The sequence below is a fragment of the Canis lupus genome, chromosome X, assembly GCF_003254725.2.
Source record: "Canis lupus dingo isolate Sandy chromosome X, ASM325472v2, whole genome shotgun sequence".
NCBI lineage: Eukaryota > Metazoa > Chordata > Mammalia > Carnivora > Canidae > Canis > Canis lupus.
Genome location: NC_064281.1, coordinates 56,247,523 through 56,272,433, shown reverse-complemented (window position 1 = coordinate 56,272,433; position 24,911 = coordinate 56,247,523). Strand labels below are relative to the sequence as shown.

General features: G+C 41.1%; 1 protein-coding gene across 6 annotated transcripts in view; it reads left to right on the top strand.

Moving 5' to 3' along the window:
- Nucleotides 1-24,085, top strand: part of HDAC8 (histone deacetylase 8) — a 218,122-nt gene extending 194,037 nt beyond the window's left edge. For 4 of the 6 annotated variants that reach the window (XR_007409310.1, XM_025466192.3, XM_035712016.2 and 1 more), the window contains one exon: nucleotides 23,527-24,085. Coding sequence is in view for 5 of the 6 variants with exons in the window: in XM_025466192.3 (XP_025321977.1) it covers nucleotides 23,527-23,549 (23 nt within the window). In the remaining variant the exon portion in view is untranslated. Of the gene's footprint in view, nucleotides 1-1,615; nucleotides 3,870-23,526 lie in introns of those variants that run through there. The other 2 variants (XM_049107253.1, XM_049107254.1) reach the window with 2 other exon arrangements.
- Nucleotides 24,086-24,911: the final 826 nt, after the last annotated feature.

Sequence of the window (24,911 nt, the reverse complement as noted above, 5' to 3'; positions counted from 1 at the left end):
GAGGGAAGAGAAAGCCTTGTGCACATGTGCCTTTTCTGACCCCTAATGAAGGAGGCTGCATTGGCATCCTATACAGTATAGGGTTGGGGAGATGGACCAGCCAACTGATGTGGATATAGGGGAGATACAGTACAGGTGAAATAATAAGAACAATAGCTGCTATTTATTTTCCAGATGAGGAAACTGAGGCTCAGAGAGGAAAAGTGAGACTTGGCCAAGGTCACATTTGTTCATTCATTCAGCAAGCAATTACTAAGCACCTACTGTGTGCCACACCCTGTGCTAATAGGTGGTAGAGCATACACTTGAACCCTGGTCTTTTTGAATTGGGGCTTTGGAGTCAGACTGTTTGGCCTGTCTAGTGCCCCCCTTCTCTCTGCAGTATTCCCCTGCCAAGTGTATTCATCATACTTCATTTTTCCAATCCTATTTTTTTTAAAACAACCTTGTTTTTTCCAATTGCCCCTGGTAAACTCTTCCCACCATTCACTGCATTCCCAGTTCCTTCCATGTTGCTAATCCAAAGCACCTGACATTGGATGTCTCCTTGGAAATGGGAGGAATATAGCCATGAGCAACACTTGAAATTCTGTCCTCTGATCCAGGCCTTTTAGACTTCTCTAACCCCCTGCCCTGCCATGCTCCCATCACCCTACCATACTGTTACTAAACCTTTCTACTCCATTTTGAGCTGAGTAGAGAAGTAAAAGAGGACAAAAGGTGGAAAAAGCCAACCCATCCAGCTCCTACTATCTGAAGTGTGTCGTGTCAGCCCCATTCCGCTATTTACGGTACCATGGCCCCAAGATGAGACCCTTTGCACATCTCTTGGTAATATTCTCAGGAAACTATTGTGCTGAGCATAACCCACATCTCTGGCAATTGAAGTCTGGGATTGACGTTCTTCTAAGGATTAGCAATTAGGACATCAGGTCTGGACATGTCCAAGGCCTGTTGAAGCTCCAAGTTTGAACCAGTTCTCCTGCCTGGTGGAACTCTACACATGGAAACCCAGCTTATTTCTACACCTTCTCTTGTTTCCTAGGAAGCCATGAGGATAAGTAGAAAGGCAGGGTTGGTCCCAAGACAGACTGACCATCTGTTTTAGGGCTTCTTAGAAGGATTTGGAGCAGGATTGTGGAGGATACCCTGAGCCAATTTGCATTACTTCAGGAGAAGATCTCTGTGATGTCCATTCCCTATCTCCCCTTGCCATCCCCTGTCCCTTTATTCTTCTCCAGCCCACTATGGTTATTTCCAAGAGCCTACCACCAGCCTGGCTTTCCCCACTGACCAGGTTCCTGTCTTATTTCACTAAAGAGTAAAAAAATTTGGAAAGGTTTGTTGTTGCTGTTGTTAAACAGAAAGAGAAATTATAAAAGTGTCATTCAGAAAACTTTATTAATTCTAAAATAAAAATGGAGACTGCTCCCCAAAGTCACAGTAACTTAGACAACAGATTTTAACAAACCATGAAAACCCTTGGCGATTACTTATGAAGACTCCAGATACCTATATAAATCTAGGAGGTGGGAACTACCATTATTGAAAGCCATATGCTGGATTCTTTATATATATGATCTCATTTAATCCTCATAATTGCCTCATAACTTAGGAAACTGGTGTCGAAAGACATGGTGTCATGACCAAGTAGGATTTATCCCTGGGACACAAAGCTGGTTCAACACCCGTAAAACAATCAATGTGATTCATCATATCAGCAAGAGAAAAACCAAGAACCATATGATCCTCTCATTGGATGCAGAGAAAGCATTTGACAAAATACAGCATCCATTCCTGATCAAAACTCTTCAGAGTGTAGGGATAGAGGGAACATTCCTCGACATCTTAAAAGCCATCTATGAAAAGCCCACAGCAAATATCATTCTCAATGGGGAAGCACTGGGAGCCTTTCCCCTAAGATCAGGAACAAGACAGGGATGTCCACTCTCACCACTGCTGTTCAACATAGTACTGGAAGTCCTAGCCTCAGCAATCAGACAACAAAAAGACATTAAAGGCATTCAAATTGGCAAAGAAGAAGTCAAACTCTCCCTCTTCGCCGATGACATGATACTCTACATAGAAAACCCAAAAGTCTCCACCCCAAGATTGCTAGAACTCATACAGCAATTCGGTAGCGTGGCAGGATACAAAATCAAGGCCCAGAAGTCAGTGGCATTTCTATACACTAACAATGAGACTGAAGAAAGAGAAATTAAGGAGTCAATCCCATTTACAATTGCACCCAAAAGCATAAGATACCTAGGAATAAACCTAACCAAAGATGTAAAGGATCTATACCCTCAAAACTATAGAACACTTCTGAAAGAAATTGAGGAAGACACAAAGAGATGGAAAAATATTCCATGCTCATGGATTGGCAGAATTAATATAGTGAAAATGTCAATGTTACCCAGGGCAATATACACGTTTAATGCAATCCCTATCAAAATACCATGGACTTTCTTCAGAGAGTTAGAACAAATTATTTTAAGATTTGTGTGGAATCAGAAAAGACCCCGAATAGCCAGGGGAATTTTAAATAAGAAAACCATATCTGGGGGCATCACAATGCCAGATTTCAGGTTGTACTACAAAGCTGTGGTCATCAAGACAGTGTGGTACTGGCACAAAAACAGACACATAGATCAGTGGAACAGAATAGAGAATCCAGAAATGGACCCTGAACTTTATGGGCAACTAATATTCGATAAAGGAGGAAAGACTATCCATTGGAAGAAAGACAGTCTCTTCAATAAATGGTGCTGGGAAAATTGGACATCCACATGCAGAAGAATGAAACTAGACCACTCTCTTGCACCATACACAAAGATAAACTCAAAATGGATGAAAGATCTAAATGTGAGACAAGATTCCATCAAAATCCTAGAGAAGAACACAGGCAACACCCTTTTTGAACTCGGCCATAGTAACTTCTTGCAAGATACATCCACGAAGGCAAAAGAAACAAAAGCAAAAATGAACTATTGGGACTTCATCAAGATAAGAAGCTTTTGCACAGCAAAGGATACAGTCAACAAAACTCAAAGACAACCTACAGAATGGGAGAAGATATTTGCAAATGACATATCAGATAAAGGGCTAGTTTCCAAGATCTATAAAGAACTTATTAAACTCAACACCAAAGAAACAAACAATCCAATCATGAAATGGGCAAAAGACATGAACAGAAATCTCACAGAGGAAGACATAGACATGGCCAACATGCATATGAGAAAATGCTCTGCATCACTTGCCATCAGGGAAATACAAATCAAAACCACAATGAGATACCACCTCACACCAGTGAGAATGGGGAAAATTAACAAAGCAGGAAACCACAAATGTTGGAGAGGATGCGGAGAAAGGGGAACCCTCTTACACTGTTGGTGGGAATGTGAACTGGTGCAGCCACTCTGGAAAACTGTGTGGAGGTTCCTCAAACAGTTAAAAATAGACCTGCCCTACGACCCAGCAATTGCACTGTTGGGGATTTACCCCAAAGATACAAATGCAATGAAACGCCGGGACATCTGCACCCCGATGTTTATAGCAGCAATGTCCACGATAGCCAAACTGTGGAAGGAGCCTCGGTGTCCAACGAAAGATGAATGGATAAAGAAGATGTGGTTTATGTATACAATGGAATATTACTCAGCTATTAGAAATGACAAATACCCACCATTTGCTTCAACGTGGATGGAACTGGAGGGTATTATGCTGAGTGAAGTAAGTCAGTCGGAGAAGGACAAACATTATATGTTCTCATTCATTTGGGGAATATAAATAATAGTGAAAGGGAATATAAGAGAAGGGAGAAGAAATGTGTGGGAAATATCAGAAAGGGAGACAGAACGTAAAGACTGCTAACTCTGGGAAACGAACCAGGGGTGGTAGAAGGGGAGGAGGGCGGGGGGTGGGAGTGAATGGGTGACGGGCACTGGGGGTTATTCTGTATGTTAGTAAATTGAACACCAATAAAAAATAAATTAAAAAAAAAAAGAAAGACATGGTGTAACATGCCCATAAGCATGTAATAAGTAAGTGGCGACCTCAGGATTTGAATCCAGACCTAGTGCCATCCATTCCTTAGCAGTATTGCTCAGTCAAGTCTACTCATCATCCCCTATCTGCTTTTTTTCCATTGCCCCTAGTAAACCCTTTCCACCCTGCAATGTCTCCCAAAGTAAGGTTGTGAACCAGGTTAATTTTAAGAAGTATGAATATGTGTCTACTTCAGAGCCCAACTAAATCAATCAATGAATGTTTTTTGGAGCCTCCCATGTTCTTAGTACCATGAGAGGTATAAGAGAAGTTTAAAACATAGTCTCTGCTTCTAATAAACAGCTGAGAATTCTAGAGAAGGAGACAAAATTAACCCCTTAAACAGATCAGGAAATAATAAGGCTGTTGCTATGTAGAAGTGAGGGAGTAAGATTTTAGGGAGACTGCTTTCAAAAGGCTTGGAGGATTTAAATTGATAAGAATGAGGAAGTGTTCATAAACAAGGGAAACTCAGATAGGTGGGTGACAGAGGCAGATTGCAAGTTCCCTTGAATTTCAGGCTGAGTAGTCCATATTGGATACAATAAAGTGGGAGCCATTCTAGGTTCTGGAATTAGGACATAACATGATGCAGTGTTATTTGAATGAATCGTGGTGGTATTCCAAGAGTGAGCCTGCAAGAGCCTGGACCAGAACAGTGGTAGTAAGATACCTCCTATGCTGTTCCTCCCAGATGGTTAAGAAATGTTTGAAAAGAATATCAACACTTGGAAGTAGGTCATGTATAGGGGATCAAAAAGAAAAGAAGAAGTAAAGATGATTCTGAGCTTCCCAGCCTGGATACCAACTGGGATGGGAAGCTGTTGGAGGAAGGGGGATAGTTTTACAGAAACAAATACTTGATGTGTTCTGTTTTGATATGTTGAATCCCACAACCCTGAGATCATGACCTGAGTCAAAACCCAGAGTCAGGTGCTCAACTGACTGCACCACGCAGGCATCCCTATGTGTTTGAGTTTATTATTATTATTATCATTATTTTTTAAGGTTTTATTTATTTATTCATGAGAGACACAGAGAGAGAGGCAGAGACACAGACAAAGGGAGAAGCAGGCTCTTCACAGGAAGCTCTATGCGGGACTTGATCCCAGGACCGTGGGATCAGGACCTGAGCCAAAGGCAGATGCTCAACCACTGAGCCACTCAGGCATCCCAATTATTATTATTATTTTATCAGACCTATGTCCCAACTTTTGGTTTACAAAACCTGGTAACTGCACCTATACACAGCTGAAAAGATAGGGACTGGAAGGTAGGCATTTTATATCTCTCAGGTGCTGTTTCCTTTCTTAGGTACCCCTAGTAATTCTAAGGTGCTTTCATCTATCTGCTCAAGGGAGCAGATTTTCCCTTGACTCATGATGTAAAGTCTCTTTTGTCTAGTAGAAGGCTATAAAATCCAGATAGCTCCCTAGGGCGACATTCCTTCCCAAAATTCTCATTCACTCCAAGGCAGCAGTCTCTGAGTTTTCTCTTCTGCTCTGTTGAGCTATGTGTTTATTCCTCCTCACAGTCTTGATCACTGTAGCTATATGATAAACCTTAAATCAGGTGTGATTCCTTTTTTTCTTTTTCAAAATTTTTAGCTTATACTAGTTCCTTTGCTTTCCATATAAGCTTTAGAATAATTTGGTCTATAATGACTAAATACCTTAATGTGATTTTGTTAGGAATTGTGTTAAACCTGGATATCAATTTGGGAAGAATTGACATCTTTATTGTATTGAGTCTTCCAATCCATGAACATGGTTTGTTTCTCCATTTACTTAGAGCTTTTTTATTTCCTTCTTCAGCATTTTGTAATTTGCAGCATACAGATCCTAAACACATTTTGTACCTAAGTTTTTCTTTGAGTTATTGTATATTTCACTTTGGTTTCCATGTGTTTATTGTTACTGTATAAAAAATACAATTTTTGTATATTGCACTTAGATCCTGTGACCTTGCTGAACTTACTTATTAGTTCTGTTTTCTTATAGATTCCTTAGAATGTTCTACATAAATCACCACTTATCTACAAATAGAGACAGTTTTATTTCTTCCTTTATGATCTGTATGCTTTTTGTTTCCTTTTCTTGCTGTATTGCACTGCCTTATACTTCCAATACTATGTTAAATAAGAATGGTGAGAGCAGACATCCTTGCCTTGTTCCAGAACTCAAAGGAAAAACACTCAGTCTTTCACCACTATGAATGATGTTAGCTATAGGTTTTTGTAGATCTTCCTTATCAAGTTGAAGCAGTACCCCCTTTATATTCCTAGTTTTATGAGCTTTTGTTACGAATGAGTGTTAAATTTTGGTAAATGCTGCTTCTGCATCATTTCACACTAATACTGATATATATGTAATTTTTATTTTTATATATAATTTTTATTCTTTAGCCTTTTAATATAGTAGGTTACCTTGACTGACCTTCAAATTTTGAACCAGCCTTGTATATCTGGAATAAACTCCGCTTGGTCATTGTGTATGATTTTTACATATATTGCTGAATTCTATTCGCTAATACTTTCTTGAGGATTTTGCATCTTATATTCATGAGGGATATTAGCTTGTCCTTTTCTTTTTTGTGCTGTCAACATCTGCTTTCAGTATCAGGCCAATACTGCCTTATAAAGTGAGTTTGGGAGTGTTCCCTCCTCTTCTATTTTCTGCAATAGATAGGGTAGAATTGGCTTTATTTCCCCTTTTTAGTAGAATTCTGCAAAGAGACCATCTGGGCCTGGAGCTTTCTTTTTCAGGAAGTTTTTCATTTCTACCTTGATACCATTGTGGTCAGAAAACATGTGCTGTATAATTTCAATTTTTTTCAACTGTTGGGATTTGTTTTATGGCCCAGTATATGATCTACTTTGGCATATGTTCTGTAAGTGCTAGAAAAGAATGTGTATTCTGTTTGATGGAATGTTCTATCAGTGTCGATTAGATCCTATTGGCTGATAGCATTGTTGAGTTCTTCTATATTCTTTTGTCATTTTCCGTCTTGTTCTATTATCAATTGCAAAGAGAGGAATGTTGAAGTCTCCAATTCTAATTGCAAATCTCTTTCTAGTTCTATCAGCTTCTGCTTCATGTATCCTGAAGCTCTGTTGTTTGGTGCATATACATTTCAGATTGCTATATCTCTTCTTGGACCCTTTCACCATTATGTAATGTCCCTTTCTGTCCATGGTAATTTTCTTTGCTCTGGAGTCTACTTTATCTGATGTGAGTATAGCCACTACTGATTGTTTGCGTGGCATATATTTTGCTTTTACTTTCAACCTGCTAACATCATATTTGAAGTGAGCTTTTTTTTAAAGATTTTATTTTATTTACTCATGAGAGATACAGAGCAAGCGAGAGAGAGGCAGAGGGAGAAGCGGGCTCCATGCAGGGAGCCCAACGCGGAACTCGATCCCGGGTCTCCAGGATCAGGCCCTGGGCTGCAGGTGGCGCTAAATCGCTCTGCCACCGGGGCTGCCCTTGAACTGAGCTTCTTATGGACAGCATATAGTTGGATGATTTTTTTTAGCCACTCTACCAATCTTTGTCTTTAACTAATGTATTTAGATAATTTACATTCAGTGTAATTTTGATATATTAGGGATTAAATCCGCCATTTGATTTTTTGTTTTCTCTTTATTCCCTCTGTTCTTTCTCTGTTTTCTTTTTCATCCTTTACTGTTGGTGACTTATACCTCTGTTCAAATTTCATTTTGATTCATCTCTAGTGGGGTTTTTTAATTTTTTTATTTATTTTTTCATGAGAGACACACAGAGAGAGAGAGAGGCAAAGACACAGGCAAAGGGAGAAGCAAGCTCCATGCAGGGAGCCTGATGTGGGACTCAATCCCAGGACTCCAGGATCACGCCCTGGACCGAAGGCAGGCACTAAACCACTGAGCCACCCAGGGATCCCCATCATCTCTAGTGGTTTTGATTGTATCTCTCTATGTAGGCTTTTTAGTGGCCATTCTGGGTACATATTATACATACCTAACTTACTACAGTCTACTAGTATCAACATTTTACCAGTTTGAATGAAGTGTAGAAATCTTACCTACCTTTAAGTTCTTTCCTATCTCCCATTTATAATATAATTGCCTTAAGTATTTCCTCTACATACATTTAAAACTACATCAGTGTTATAATTTTTGTTTCAATCATCAAACATAATCTGGAAAACTGAAGAGGAGGAAAAAACCTGGTATATTTATGTTTATTCATATTTTACTCATTCCATTGTTCTTTCTTCCTTCCTGATGTTCCAAGATTCCTTCTGTTATCATTACCTTTCCATTGCAAAAACTTCCTTTAGCTATTCTGTTAGGGTAGGTCTGGTGGCAACAAATTCTCTTAGTTTTCCTTCCTTTGAGATATTTTTATTTCCCCTTCATTCCAGAAAAATATTTTCATAGACCTAGAATTCTGGGTTGACAGTTATTTTCTTGTATCACCTGAAAAATATTTTACCACCTCCTCTGGCCTCCATGGTTTTTAATGAGAAAACCACTGTCATTTGAATTATCTTTCCCTTATAGGATAAGGGTTTGCTTCTCTTTTGCTGCTTTCCAGATTTTTTTTCCCTTTCTTTTTTTCCAGGAATCTGATTATGATGAGTCTTGACATGGATTTCTTTGGATTTATCCAGTTTGGAGTTCAGTCAGATTCTTGAATCTATAGGCCAAATTTGCCAAATTTGGGGGATCTTTAGCCATTTGGGGGGGTATTAATTTTTTTATTTATTCATGAGAGATACAGAGAAGCAGATACATAAGCAGAAGGAGAAGCAGGCTCCCTGGAGGGAGCCTGATGTGGGACTCGATCCCATGACCCCGGGATCATGACCTGAGCCAAAGGCTGACACTCAACCATAGAGCCACCCAGGTGCCCCTAGTGATTACTTGAAATTCTTTTTTAGTCCTATCCCCTTTCTCCTTGCCCTCTGGGACTTTGGTGACATGAATGTGTTAGATCCTTTTTTAAAAAGATTTATTTGAGAGAGAGAGACAGAGAGTAAGGGGAGGGGCAGAGAGAGAATCTCAAGCAAACTCCCTACTGAGCACAGAGCCTGATGTGGGGCTCAGTCTCACAACCCTGAGGTCATGACCTGAGCTGGAACCATGAGTCAGTCGCTCAACTGACTGAGCCACCCAGATGCCCCATGAAGGTTAGATCTATTACCATAGTTCCACATGGTCCTTGAGGTTTTTCCCATTTTCTCAGACCATTTTTTGCCTTTTCTTCAAATTGGGAAATTTATTTTTTTTAAGATTTTTTTAAAGATTTTATTCATTTATTCATGAGAGACACAGAGAGAAAGAGAGAGAGAGAGAGAGACAGGCAGAGGAAGAAGCAGGCTCCATGCAAGGAGCCTGATGTGGGACTCGATCCCAGGACTCCAGGATCACGCCCTGGGCCAAAGGCAGGCTGAGCCACCCAGGGATTCCCTAAAGATTTTATTTATTTATTCGTGAGAGAGAGAGAGAGAGAGAGAGAAGCAAGCTCCACACAGGGAGCCCGATGTGGGATTTGATCCCAGGACTCCAGGGTCATGCCCTGGGCCGAAGGCAGGTGCTAATCCACTGAGCCACCCAGGGATCCCCTCAAATTGGATAATTTCTATTGTTCTATATTCCAGTTTACTGAGTTTTCCTCTCCTACCTCCCTCCACTCTGCTATGGAGCCTATCTATTGAGTTTTTTATTTCACTTGTATCTTTTAGTTCTAAAATTTCCATTTAGTTTTTTTTATTTCTTCTATCACTTTGCTGAGACTTATTTTCTATTTTTTCAAGCATGTTCATAATTGCTCAGTGAAGTACTTTTATGATGGCCTCTTTAAACTCCTTGTCAGGTATTTCCAACTTCTATGTTATCTCTATGTTGACATCTGTTGATTGTCTTTTTCCCATTCAAATTGATAGTTTCCTGTTTCTTGGTGTGGGTGATTTTCTATTGTATCCTGAATATTTTTGATATTTTTATGAACTCTGTATCTTCTTTAAATCTTCTATTTTAGCAGGCTTCCTCTGACATTATGATGGCAGAGGAGGGGAGCACCACCTCATTACTTCCAGTTGGTGATAAAAGTCTAGGTTCCCCACTTAGCTGCCATTGACTGCCTGTGGGGAAAGTGGGACACTTCATTACCACTGAGCAGAGTAGAAATTCAGGTTCCCTATTAGAACTCCACTGATACCATCTGGCTGAGAATGAAAGTGGCACCTTATTGCTGCTCCCCATGTGGTCTCTACTGATGGCAGTGGGTGAGCCTCCTTGCCATTGAACAGGGATAAAAATTCTGGCTTTCCACTCTGCCTTCTCTGGTGGAAGGGGATCCTGGTTGCTGCTAAGCTAATTTTTTATTTTAATGTTTCATACATTTAACAAATACATATTTGGTGTAGATATGTGCCAGACACTACTGTAGGCACTGGTAATAGAGATGTAAATAGGACACGTAAAGGCCTTGTCCATCATGGAGCTTACATTCTAGTGAGGAAGATAGACAATAAGCAAATAAATAAATATTTGATATTGGTTACTGATAAATTCCGATGGGGATGCTATTTTAGATAGGTGGTCAGTAAAGCCCTCCCTGAGGAAATGACATTTGGGAATAGAGCTTAATGAAGTAAGGGAAGGAGCTTTGCAAAAATTGGGATGAAAAACATTCTAGATAAAAAGAAGAGTAAGATAAACCCTAAGGTAGGAATGGATTTGGTATGTTTAATGTATAGTTGACCCTTGAACAATGTGACTGTTAGGGGCACCAACACCCTACACACTTGAAAAATCTACATTTAACTTTTTGTTTTGTTTTTTTTTTTAATTTTTATCTTTGTTTTTTGGCGTCCCTGGGTAGACACAAATGCATATCATTTTTGAATCCCCAAAAACTTAACTACTAATAACCTACTGTTGACCAGAAAATTTACTGAAACATAAACAATCAACACATATTTTGTATATATATTGTGTACTGTATTCTTTTTTAAGTATTTTAATTCCCATTAATGAACATACAATGTTATATTAGTTTCAAGTATACAATACAGTGATTTAACAATTCCATACATCACCTGGTGCTCATCACAAGTGTACTCCTTAATCCTCATCACTTATTTAACCTATCCCCCGACCTCCTCCCCTCTGGTAACCATCAGTTTGTTCTCTATAATTAAGAGTCTGTTTCTTGATTTCTCTCTCTGTCTCTTTTTTCCTTTACTCATTTGTTTTCTTTCTTAAACTCCACATATGAGTGAATCCATATGGTATTTGTCTTTCTGTGGCTAACTTATTTCGCTTAACATTATACTCTCTAGCTTTATCCATGTTGTCACAAATGCCAAGATTTCATTCTTTTTATGGCTGAATAATATTCCATTATATATAAGATGTGATATATATATTATATATATATAATATAAGATGTGATATATATATAATGGAATACTATATATATCACATCATTATATTATATTATATTATATTATATTATATTATATATATACCATATATATCCACATCTTTATCCATTCTTCAATCGATGGACACTAGGCTGTTTCCATATCTTGGCTATTATAAATAATGCTGCTGAGCAGCCCAGGTGGCTCAGCGGTTTAGCACCACCTTCGGCCCAGGGTGTGATCCTGGAGACCCAGGATCGAGTCCCGCGTCGGGCTCCCTGCATGGAGCCTGCTTCTGTCTCTGCCTCTCTCTCTCTCTCTCTCTCTCTCTCATGAATAAATAAATAAAATCTTTAAAAATAAATAAATAAATAAAGTTGCTGTAAACATAGGGTTGCTTGTATCACTTTGAATTCGTGTTTTTGTATTCTTACAATAAAGTAAGGTAGAGAAAAGAAAATGATATCAGGGACACCTGGATGGCTCAGTGGTTGAGCATCTGTCTTTGGCTCAGGGCATGATCCCGAGGTCCCCCAGATCGAGTCCCCCATCGGGCTCCCCACGGGGAGCGGCTTCTCCCTCTGCCTGTGTCTCTGCCTCTCTCTCTCTCTCTCTCTATGTCTATCATGAATAAATAAATAAAATATTTTAAAAAATGATATCATAAAAATTATAAGAAAGAGGAAATACATTTACAGTACTATACTGTAAAAAAATCCATGTGTAAGTGGACCCATGCTGTTCAAACCATGTTGTTCAAGGGTCAACTGTATATGTTTTAGTGTGTATTAGAGAGAAATATAACTGTCACATCAAACTGATGATTTCACAGATATTGTTGCTTAGGATAAAGTTAAATGTTTTCTTTTTCATTTTTTTCTTAAGGTTAGGTTTCTTTAAAGCGCAGTTGGTATAAGAGAGGTCTCCACATAAGTGGTATGTAAATATGACAAATTTCTTGACAGTATTGAAGTTTGGGAAGCAAATCTGTCTCTGAGATAGATAATGTTATTAGCTCCATTCAGCAGATGAGAGAACTGAGACTTAGGGAGTTCGATTATTTTGTAGGTCACAGAGCAAGTGAGGGAGCTGGGATTCCACATGAGAAACTGAAGGTCATGCCCAAAGTTTAGAAAAGGAAATATGGAATTTTTCTTCTTCCTGGTGGAGTTGCTGGTAGTTGTATACGAAAAAAAATTTTTTTTTGAAGAAAACTTCGAGAACTCTAATGTGTTTAATTAAGCTTTTTTTTCTGTTTGCTCAAAGTACATGCTTAAAGCAATTATATCCCTTACTACCCTCCAGCTTTTAGCTCTAAAATAATCAAGGTGCAAGAAAGAGATTAGAACTTATTAGAGAAGATAGACTTAACTACAGAGAACAAACTGAGAATTGATGGAGGGAGGGAGAGATGGAGGTAGGGGATGGGCTAAATGGGTGATGGGCATTAAGGAGGACACTTGTAGTGATGAACCACTAAATTCTACTCCTGAAGCTAATATTACACTATATGTTAACTAACTAGAATGTAAATAAAAACTTGAAATGTTAAAAAAAATAAACTGCATTTTTCTATTTTTCAAAAGAATTTATTAGAGAAAATAAGGTAAAACACTCACAGTTCTGGAATGCCTTAGTGTTGACAATTCCCTCAGTCTACCCGGAGGCCCTTTAACCAACTGAGATTCAGGTGCTGTCTTTAGTATAGCTGCCAAATCCAGCAGTGCTGATAGGCATTTTATGCCAGAGTAAGCAGACCCAGCCTCCCTGGCCTTGACGCTGAGGGACAGTCTTTGCAGGATTCTCTCCTCAAACTTCCAGGGGAAGCTCTACAGACATCCCATCCTGTGGACTCCTCTGCTTTACCTGGACAGTGACATTCCCAAGCTACAGTCAGGCCACCTAAGAGCTCTCAGTGTTTTGAGAAAGAGAAACGTCTTTATAGGCTTCTGGTTTACCCACATCGTTCTGCCTCTTTGCAGCTCCAAGCATATTTTGGAAGGAGATTTCATAAAGATTTCGAAATTGAGTTAGGATTTCAAGTCTATTGTGACATGCAAATTAGTCCTGCTTGCCCGTTGGCAGCAATGCAACCGAAGTGCCTAGAGACGGGCCATAAAATGAAAACATCAAAGTGATTAAATGTGCCCGAAGAGCATAATCGAGTGCATGAATAAGAGAAAATAAAACAAATTGATTTTCTCCAGTGCCAGAAAAACAGAATAATTGAGAACAAAATAAGACTTTGAAGTAATCAAAGTGAGGAATGTACCATAGTGACATAGAAACAGCCAGTTGTGGGGGAGATTTATTGTGTTTCTGTTATCATTTTTACAACTTTAATTTCATTAGCTAATAAATACAAATCAATTGAAAAATCAGTCAACCAGAGAGGAGGCAGTCCCAAGCCAAGATTTTTATTCACGTCTCTTAAAAGAGGCTGAAGCAGTGATCCTTAATCAATTTTCATAGGTGCACATATCCCCCGTTAGCTGGAAAATAAGTTCTGGAAGGCCTCTCTGCTTTGGAGGTGATGATCTGTTCTGTTCTGCCAGTCACTTTCTACATACAAGTTTACAGATTCAACTTTCAAAAGGGTCACTTTTATACCCCGCCAAGATTTCCGACAGAATGGCCTGAGTACAGCATCTTGGTTTACAAAGATGACGTTTTCATGGCACTGACCAGCATTTATGGTCTTTCACTGGGTCATTCTGAATTTGCATGGTGGTGGCAATGGCAGCTACAGTAGCAACAGCAGGGTTACCCACCACTCTTACAAGACTGATGAGCGTCTGTGGCTCACTGCTACCACAGGCATCACACATGCGCACACACACAATGCTGAAATCTAATCTAAAACCAAGAAGACCCAGCGAGAGTATGCCACCCCTTTGGTTTCCAGCCTGGCAGCCATGATGCTGGGGACATCAGGGAAGGGAAGCTAGGCTGGGAGACTTCTCATGCTGACTGTAGCAGTAGAGCACTGGGGACAGCAAGCTGTGCTGGGACCCGTGTTGGAACATCAGACAGCAAACATGAGATCAATGCAGAACTATTTTTATAGCTCCTCCAAGGAAAGAATCCGTCCACCCTACTCCTCAGCTGTTCATGACTGAGCTCAATGGCCCTTCACCTCAGGATCCGCTGTGGTGGCTAGTGTGACTCGGATTGCAGTTTTTCCTTTCACAGACCCTTGAGCTGCTCTGGAAGCTGTTGGCACTTCCAGATGTTCATGACACACCCTACCTTCAGGGCTTCACAGTTAGCAGCCATGACTTTGTCTCCAGTAAAGGTCTTTGGGACCATTGGGACTGTAAACCAGGGTGTACAGAAGTAGTTGGTGGTGCCAAGACTGGCACTACTTGTTGGCACAATCAGGATGGCATGGTTAATAGATTGTGCCTGCCAGGCAATTTGTGATGAAAAATTTATTTTACAGGAAGCACCTAGATACTGAAAGCACTCTGACCTTCTGGTGGTATCCAAGGCCTAATCATGATGTGCCTTGGGGTAAACAGGGAATGTTAGCATTTAGCCCCTTGGTGCAAGAGAAGGAGAGTTTATCTCCAGTTCGGGCCTAAAATCCCAGCTTCCATTTCCCACTGGTGTTTGGGTGGAGCAAACTGGAGCAAATGGATTTCACAACTCTTAAAGCATTATACAGATGTAAGGCTGTATTCTTCTTCCTGCCACTGCTATTCCCATTATCTTGGATTTCCCAGCCCAGAATTTTTGTCTGAAAAAGAAATATGGAGAAAGCACATGGACAAAGGAACCTGGAGTTGTGACTCCAAAATGCCTGGGAGGCATTGCCCTGCCCAGGAGATAAACCACTCCAGGCCAAGCTCCACAGGCTGGCTGGCAGACAAGCAGCCCACTCCTGTGATGTCACCTCTACAGTTACTTGTGCCTATCCCTCCACATGGAGCCAGCAGATTTAGGCACAGGAGGGGAGAAAAAATGAATCATAAGCTATTTTAGAAATTGCTTTGATTCTGTTTGAAGTTGCAGTAGTCCCTTGCAAGCTAAGACCAGAGCACCCTAGCCATCAGAGTAGTATCTTTTAAGTGCCGATATCCTACAGATGCCAGAAGCTTGGTGGGATTAATCCACAGCCTCAGGTTCTAATTCAGGTCAGAGGCAGACAAATGGTAATTGGTGATTATATTTAATTGTCACTGAAAGGCTTTCTGGTGACAAGAGGGATCTACATTCTAAGGCAAGCAATACAGTTGACAATTAAGAGCTAAAATTAAATCAGCGTTCCATATCAGCACATGCCCACGGCTTCATAGAAATCCTTTGTTCTGCCATTGTTCCCAGGTAGAGAGTGAGAACCCCCTCAAACATGGTTGTGATGGGGCAGCAGGTAGAAAACTTCCTTTAGCCCTAGATCAAGCTAGATGGACCTCCTCCCCATCTTAAAATTATTCAGAGGCTCCCCATGGCCTCTAGGATAAGGCCACAGCCTTCTAGGCCCTTGATGATCTGGCCTCTGGCCATCTCTCCAACCTCATTGCCCCCTTCCCTGACCATCATCCTGTGGTCTGGCCACAAAAACTTTGCTGTTGCCTTTACCTATCCAGTTGTGCCTGGATCATTCTCTCTAGCTTTGCCCTTGAAGATGCTGCCTCTTCTGTGAAGCCCTCCATACCCTCTCTGTATGTCCTTGGCACTCTGTACACACTGATATTTTATCACCTTGTTAGGGAACATGATGTGTTTGTCTCCATATATGCCTTCCCCACTAGACTGAGAACTTGAGGGCAAGAACTGTGTTTTGTTCTCCCTTGTGACCTGAGCACCTAGCACAGGGCCAGCCCAATGTAGACTTCAATAAAGGCTTGTGAAATAAATGGACACAGATGGGGACCAGGTTGGGTTGAGGGAGCTGGATGGCAGGGGGTCAGGGGTGGGGGGCACCATTCAAGGTTCTCAGATACTAGAAGCAGCAGAGAAGCCTGGGTACCTGCTGTCTAAGAGCAATCCCTACAGTGATTTTTCCCACAATGTGCCTCTGTGTGAGAGACAATTTGAGATGACACAAAGATATTTTTCACTTTAATAGTTGTATTCATTTTAGTGTAGGTTTTAAAATATACTAAGCAGAGGTGCCTGGGTGGCTCAGTCAGTTAAGTGTCTACCTTTGGTTCAGGTCATGATCCCAGAGTCCTGGGATTGAGCCCCATGTCTGGATCCTTGCTCAGCGGGGAGTCTGCTTCTCCCTCTCCATCTGCCTCTTCTCTGGCCCATGCTCTCTGTCTCACATGCACACACTCTCTCTCAAATAAATAAATAAAATATTTTTTAAAACTTAAAAATAGGAACGGCTGGGTGGCTCAGCAGTGGAGTGTCTGCCTTTGGCTCAGGGCATGGGGCAGGGAATTGAGTCTGGGGTCTGGGAATTGAGTCCTGCATCAGCCTGGGATCTGGGAATTGAGTCTTGCATCAGCCTCCCTGTGAGGAGCCTGCTTCTCCCTCTGCCTATGTCTCTGCCTCTCTCTGTGTGTCTCTCATGAATGAATAAATAAAATATTTTTTAAAAAAAACAAAGGACTGGTATCAAAATATACAAAGAACTCTTAAAACTCAACAATAAAGAAAACAACAACCCAATTAACAAATGGGCCAAAGACCTTAATAGACACCTCACCAGAGAAGATAGACAAATGGCAAGTAAATGTATGAAAATATGTTCACTATCCTGTCACTAAGGAATTGCAAATTAAAACAATGAGCTACCACTATATGCCTATTAGAATACTTAAAAACCAAAACACTGACAACACCAAATGCTGGCAAAGATGTGAAACAACAGGAACTCTCATTTTTGCTGGTGGGAATGCAAAATGGTACAACCACTTTGGAAGACAAGTGGCAGTTTCTTCCAAAGGTATCACACATATGATCCAGCAATTGCACTCCTTGCTGTTTACTCTAATAAATTAAAAAACCCATGTCCATCCAAAAACCTGCATTTTAATATTTATGGCCACTTCATTCATAATTGCCAACACTTGGAAGCAACCAAGATGATCTTCAGTAGATAAGTGAATAAACAAACTATGGTACATCCAGACAATGAAATATTTTTCCACGCGAAATACAAATGAACTCTCAAGCCAAAAAGACGTGGAAGAAACTTAAGTGCATACTGCTGAGTGAAGGAAGACAGTCTGTAAAGGCTGCATACCATATGATTCCAACTATATGCTGCACAGGATTTTCAGGGCAGTGAAACTACTCTGTATGATACTGGAATGGTGAATACATATCATAATACACTTGTCAAAGCTCATAGGATTGTACAACACCAAAAGTGAACCCTCATATAAACTACGGATTTTACTTCATAATAGTGTATCCAGGGCAGCCCGGGTAGCTCAGCAGTTTAGTGCCGCCTTCAGCCCAGGGCCTGATCCTGGAGTCCCGGGATCGAGTCCCACATCGGGCTCCCTGCATGGAGCCTGCTTGTCCCTCTGCCTGTGTCTCTGCCTGTGTGTGTGTGTGTGTGTGTGTGTGTGTGTCTCATGAATAAATAAAATCTTGTAAAAAAATAAAAAAAAATAGTGTATCCATATTCATTTATCACCTATAACAAATGTACCATGCTAATGCAAAATGTTGATAATAGGGGACACTGCCTGTCAGGGGAGACAAGAGGCAGGAGGATGTGAAAACTCTTAGTACTTTCTGCTCAGTTTTTCTGTAAACCTAAAGCTGCTTTAAAAAATAAAGTCTAGGGGATCCCCGGGTGGCTCAGGGGTTGGGCACCTGCCTTCGGCCCAGGACGTAATCCCTAGAGTCCCAGGATCAAGTCCCACGTCTGGCTCCCTGCATGGAGCCTGCCTCTCTCTCTGCCTGTGTCTCTGGCATTCTCTCTCTGTGTGTGTTTCTCATGAATAAATAAAATCTTTAAAAAATAAAAATAATAAATAATAAAAAATAAAGTCTAATAATTTAAAAAAAACAACAACTCAAGAGAGTACTCACCAGCACCTAGTGCTTGGTAAAGAATGGATACTCCATAAATGTTGATGGAATAAATACATGAACAAATGAATCAATCAGTTGGTGAATCAATGGAACCCAGGCCCTCAATTCAGTATTCCTTCTTCTATATCAGAGGTAGGATGATGATACAATAATATATTATCCAAACCAAGATATTTGAAGATGAAATGGGGTGTTGTGAATATAAGTCAGAACTGTCCCAGAGATAACTCAGAGATCACAAACCCGGAGCCCATGAGCCACATCTTGCCTCCAAAATTGTTTTATTTGGACTCACCTACTGATATCTTAAAAAGTGTAAAGCAACTGTCCATATTTAACACTGTGGAAACTTTGCATAAAAATGGGAATTTCTGCCTTTTCTTGGAAAATGGAAAGATCTGGTCACACTGGGCCTACTTTCCTGTACAGCAATAAATGTCTGGGATTGAGTCACAGCTGTTCTTCTCTTTGCCGCAAACCCCACCATTCCCTGTTGTATCTCCTACCCTAGGCCAAGTGTGAATTTCCATTTATCATTTCACTTACAATGCTTTGGTTTTATTTTCATTTGTAATAGAATTAAGAAGAAAGGGAACTATTTCTTATATTCATGTCATGATTCAAAATAAGAAAAACAAAAGATCAAGAAGGCTCCATACATCTTGCCCCCAATCTGTTTGACTCACATACAGTGCATTCTTGGCCTCTATAAGCATTTGTGTTTGCCTCCTCTGGTCTGTACTCTGTGTCTCCCCAAGCCCCAAACCATGCTGGCCTTTAGAATTTTCTCAGGCTGCCACCCACTGTTGGAAAAGCTAGACATGAGGAGGAAACAATGGGCATTATTTAAGCATACATTTTTATTGTTACCCAAACTCAGTATTGCTCATCATCAACTTTTGGCGGAAATTATTTCTGTTGTTTTTCTTAATTGCCTCCAAATGTAACTGGAGAGTTAGACAAAGCAGCAGAGTACAGCACCCACCTTTCCTTTCTGTGTACATGTGTTGTTGGAATTCTTGGACATGGAATTTTGTTTATCCATGCATTCACTCATTCATCAAGCTCTGGCTACACTTAGAAGGACTCCTAGCTTCAGCATCGGGATTCCCTCTAGGTTTTCCTCAGTAAATGTAACATATCCTTGCAAAGGCCCACATGGAGATAGGAAAGTATGGATGGGGCACACTTAAGCTAAGGTGTTGGACTCTATTCATAGATAGTGAGGAGCTGCTGAAGGATTTTTGGAGCAGGGGAGGCATGTGATCACAGCTAGCAATTGTATGGGGGACAGCTCCAGAGGCTGGGGCACCAGTGAAGAGGCAATAACAGTTCCCTAAGTGATGAGAGATGTGACTAAGTTGGAGACAGTGGAATGGAAAGGAGAGGACAGAGTTGAGAGGCATCTTGAGGTTAGGGTTGGCAACTCATTAGCTGTGAAGGAAGCTTGAACTAAGAGATGAAGAATCAAAGATTGTCCAGAGATGATGAGCTTCAGGCTTTAAAACATCAAAAACATGATCTGAAAAATTAACTTTTGTTTTGCAAGAGTTAAGAGAATGAAAAGAAAAGTTACATACTGAGATAAAATATTCGCAAATCATATGTCTAACAACAGCTTTGTATCTAGAATATATAAAGAACTCTCCAACCTCAACAGTAAAAAAAAAAAATCCAATTAGCAAAAGACATAAAGAGGACATACACAGACGGCAAATAAGCACATGAAGATATTCAGTATCATTAGCCATTTGGAAAATGCAAATGGAGACCACAATGAGAGATCTCTACACACCTATTGGAATGGCCAAAATAAAAACTAGTGACACCACCAAATGCTGACAAAAGTGCTGGGAAAATGGAGAGCCTGGGTAGCTCAGTTGGTTAAGCAGCCGAGTCTTGCCGAGCCTTGCTTTCAGCTCAGGTCATGATCTCAGGGTCCTGAGATCGAGCCCCAAGTCTGGCTCTGTGTTCATTGAGGAATCTGCTTGTGCATACTCTCTCTCCCTCTGCTTCTGCCCCTCCCCCTGTCCTCTCTATCTCTCTCTCTCTCTCTCAAATAAATAAATAATTTTTTTAAAAAATGCTGGGAAACTAGATAGCCCATATATTGCTGATGGAAAATGGTATGACCATTCCAGAAAACTAATGGTATGACCACTCCAGAGAACAGTTTGACAGTTTTCAAACCAAACATACAGCTACATATAAACCAGCAACTGCACTCTTGGGCATTTATCCCAGAGAAATGAAAACTACATTCACACAAAAACACATACATAGATGGTCATAGCAGCTCTATGTGTAATAGCCCCAATCTAGAAACAATCCAGATGCCCTTCAGCACACGAATGGTTAAACAGACTCTGGTGCATCCAGACCATGGAATCCTTCTCTGTAGTAAAAAGGAACAACAACTTAAATGGATCTCAAGGGCAGAATACTGCATGAAGAAAGCCAATCTCAAAAAGTTATATACAAAATTATAGAACTGAAGACCAGATTAATGGTTGTCAAAGGTCAGGGATTAAAGGGAAGTTACTGTAACCAGGTAGCATGAGGGAAATCTTTATGATGATGGAATGAAGTTCTGTATCTTCTTGTGGTGGAGATTACACAAATGTATATGTGATAAAACTGCAATGAACTATACACTTACAGACACATACACACGCACAAGTGTGTGTGTGTAAAACTGATGAAATCTGAATGTGGTCTGTGATGTTGTACCAATGTCCATTTCCTGGGTTTAATATCCAATAATCATCATGAAAGATGTTGCCGCTTGGAGAAACTTGATGAAGGGTACCTCCTGGTATCTTTTGCAACTTCCTATAAATCTATAATAATTTAATAATTAAAAGGTTAAGTACTGGGGATCCCTGGGTGGCGCAGCGGTTTAGCATCTGCCTTTGGCCCAGGGCGTGATCCTGGAGTCCCGGGATCGAGTCCCACGTCGGGCTCCCGGCATGGAGCCTGCTTCTCCCTCCTCCTGTGTCTCTGCCTCTCTCTCTCTCTATGTCTATCATAAATAAATAAATCTTTAAAAATAAATAAATAAATAAATCTTAAAAAAAAAAGGTTAAGTACACCTCGAAAAAGGAATAAACTGCTCATACTCCTAAAAGATTTCATGACAGGCATGGGCATTATACTGCACAAAAGAAGCCAGTCCTAAAAGGTTATATGCTCTTTAAAAATTCCATTCACATGACATTCTCAAAAAAGCAACACTGAGGGATGACTGGGTGGCTCAGTTGGTTAAGCATCTGCCTTCCACTCAGGTCATGATCCCAGGGTCCTGGGATTGAGCCGCACATGGGGCTCCCTGCTCAATGGGGAGTCTGCTTCTCCCTCTCCCTCTGCCCCACCCACCTCCTCCCTGCTTGTGCTTTCTCTCTCACTCAAATAAATAAAAAATATTTTAAAAATCATAAATAAATAATTAAATAAATAAATAAAATCTTTTTTTTAAAAAAGGCAACACTTGGGACCCCTTGATGGCTCAGTGGTTGAGCATCTGCCTTCGATTTAGGGCATGATTCCAAGGTCCAAGGATTGAGTCCCACATCAGGCTCCCTGTAAGGAGCCTGTTTCTCCCTCTGCCTATGTCTCTGCCTCTTTCTCTCTGTGTCTCTCATGAATAGTAAATAAAATCTTTTAAAAAATGAAAATGAAAGGCAACACTTATAGTGATGGAGAATAGGTCAGTGATTGCCAGGTGTTAAGAGGCAAAGGAGAGGATGTGACTGCCAAGGGATAGCACAGGGAATTTTGGAGTGTAATGGGACTGTTCTGTGTCATGAATATGTGTGTTAAGAATCATAGACCTACACATACAAATCAAGTCAATTTTCCTACACGTTAATTTAAAATTAAAAATATGGGACACCTGGGTGGCTCAGCGGTTGAGCATCTGCCTTTGACTCAGGGCATGGTCCTGGGGTCCCGAGATTGAGTCCCACATCAGGCTTCCTGCATGGAGCTTGCTTCTCCCTCTACCTGTGTCTCTGCCTCTGTGTGTGTGTGTCTGTCATGAATAAATAAATAAAATCTTTAAAAAGAATTAAAAATAAAACTAGAGGGCCACCTGGCTGGCTCAGTCAGAAAAGTATGCAGCTCTTGATCTCAGGGTCATGAGTTCAAGCCCCATTTTGGGTATAGGAATGACTAAAAAAAATAAATAAAACCTTAAATACATAAATGAGATTAGATAGGCAAGTGGGTGCTAATGTGTTTTTTCCTTTCCTTCCTCCATTTATTGAGCACCTGCTATGTGTGAGGCATTTTGCTAGACTTTGGTGATCAACCAAAAGTAAGACAGCCCAGGTCCCTGCCCCCATGGAGCATTCTTCCTGTTTAAAGGAGAAATGGTCAGGAGGGTCTGGAGCCCAGTGTTTGCCTGGGGAAGTGGGGCAAGGAGAAGGCTGTGGAGAGACCAAGTAAGCAAATTTTTCATTCCTAAAGCTTAGTCGTGTAGGATTTCAAGTGCTCACTTTTTCCTAAAAGACTCTTAGGCCTGAAGGCAGGGGAAAGCCCCTAGTTCATATTTCACAAGTGATCACAAGAGAAAATGCTAGGAGGGTTGTGCCTAGCTAACACAGGAAGACAGTTGACGGTGGTGGAAGATTTGATGGTTAGTGAAGAGCAAACTCTAAAGTTGCCTGAATGTGTGTGTGTGCATGAGAGGGGCTTACAACCGTTGTTTATCTCATGACTCTGTGGATTGGCATTTGAGCTGGGCTCAGCTGGGCGGTTCTTCTGCTGGTTTGGGCTGGGTTCACCCAGCACTGCCATCAACTGGCTGCCAAAGGCCTTGCTCACTCGCTCACTCGTCTTGTGGGTAACTGGTGGTTGCCAGGGCAACTGAGCCATATGGCTCCATCCAGCAAGCTAGCCTGGGCTTGTTCGTAGCTTGGGGTCTCTGGGTTCCCAAGAGCAGTAAGAGAACAAGCCCCAAAGTGCGAGTACTTTTTTTCTTAAAAACAAAACAAAACAGCTTTATTAAGGTGTAATTCACATATGTTACCTGAATTTGAATTTTGTTTTCTCTCCTGTTTTCAGGGAATCTGAAGCATGTGGTCTAGTTGACAAAAAGAGATCAGGTTTCCAGAGCCGAAGAGCAGTGCCTGTAATGAAGACAGTGTGTTTATGCGAGCAGTGTGTGGAATTTGTGACTGCAGGGGAAATTTGGAAGAAATTACTTCCTGAAACTTTCCAAGGGGCACCAAGTGGCAACTGGCCTCCTGGGGTGAGGCAGGCAGGCACCCCAGAGGCCTCAACTAGGCCTAGGGGAAGAGAGATTTCCAGCATTTAAAGTGTTTATTTTTTAAAAACACACAAATGCCGTTTTTAATCTTTGAAAATTATTTTTAAGCGAGTTGGGGAGGGGGTATTTTTATTTTCTTAAAGGAGACATCAGAAGCTGGAGAAAAGTGTAGAGCTTTGGTCACTGGTTTGCTGGGTGAGGGGAGCCAAGAGACAGGGTTTGGGCCTCAGGACTATCCAGATGGAATCTCAAGGGAGAAGGGACTGATCAGCAGACTGGGAGGTGGGGAGAAATCTGTGTTGTTTTTAGGATTATGAATCTATTTTGTTTTTTAATAAAATTTTTGAAAACCTACCTCTTTGTCCTATTGTCCTCATTTAGAGTGCCACTGACAACACATAGAGTTCTAAACATTTTCTCTCACCCAAGTATCAAGAGTAACACTGCTGCTTCCATGTTTTGTTCTGCCCAGCCTGGGAGGCTGACTGAGTGCTGGATCCTACCCTCCACCCCCTCCCTCACTGAGGAACTAGTGCGTCCCCCTCCACGTCCTGGTGACAAACGTCCAAGCTCTGTCCAGCGCTGGGGCCCAACCAGGACTCTGGGGAAATACTGGCTCTGCATCCCAGGAGGGGGCCCGCCGGCACCCTGGGGAGGAGCTATCCCTTCCTGGGGAACTATTCGTGGACAGGAAAGGTACGTGGCATGCAGATCTAAGGAGAGGCATTTTGATGGATAGCAAGGAGATTTCTCCAATCAAGTGTAGATAAATAGCCCATTTAATGAAAATGGGATTCAGTTGTTACTGTAATCTGGGGGCGGGAAGAAGAGAAGGTGGCAAAATGGGGACGGGGAATAACGAGCGAGATGAGGAAGCAGAGCGACAGCAAAACTTCATGATTTTATCATTTGATTCACCGAATATTTATGAAGCTCCTCAACTACTACTGGGGCTAGGGGTACTGGGATAGGAGACAAGATCGCAGCCCCATCCTAGCTAGGAACTCCTAGACAGGGCAAAGGAAGGAAAGAACCAGATCCCAACATATTTCGTACTCTGCTACCAACATAAATCCAGAGCTGTGGGAGCATTGAGGAAAGAGCTATGCGCCCTGCCAGGACAGCATCCCTGAGCATTTCAAAGGAGGTGATATTTGAGCCAGGCCTCGGAGGGTGATTT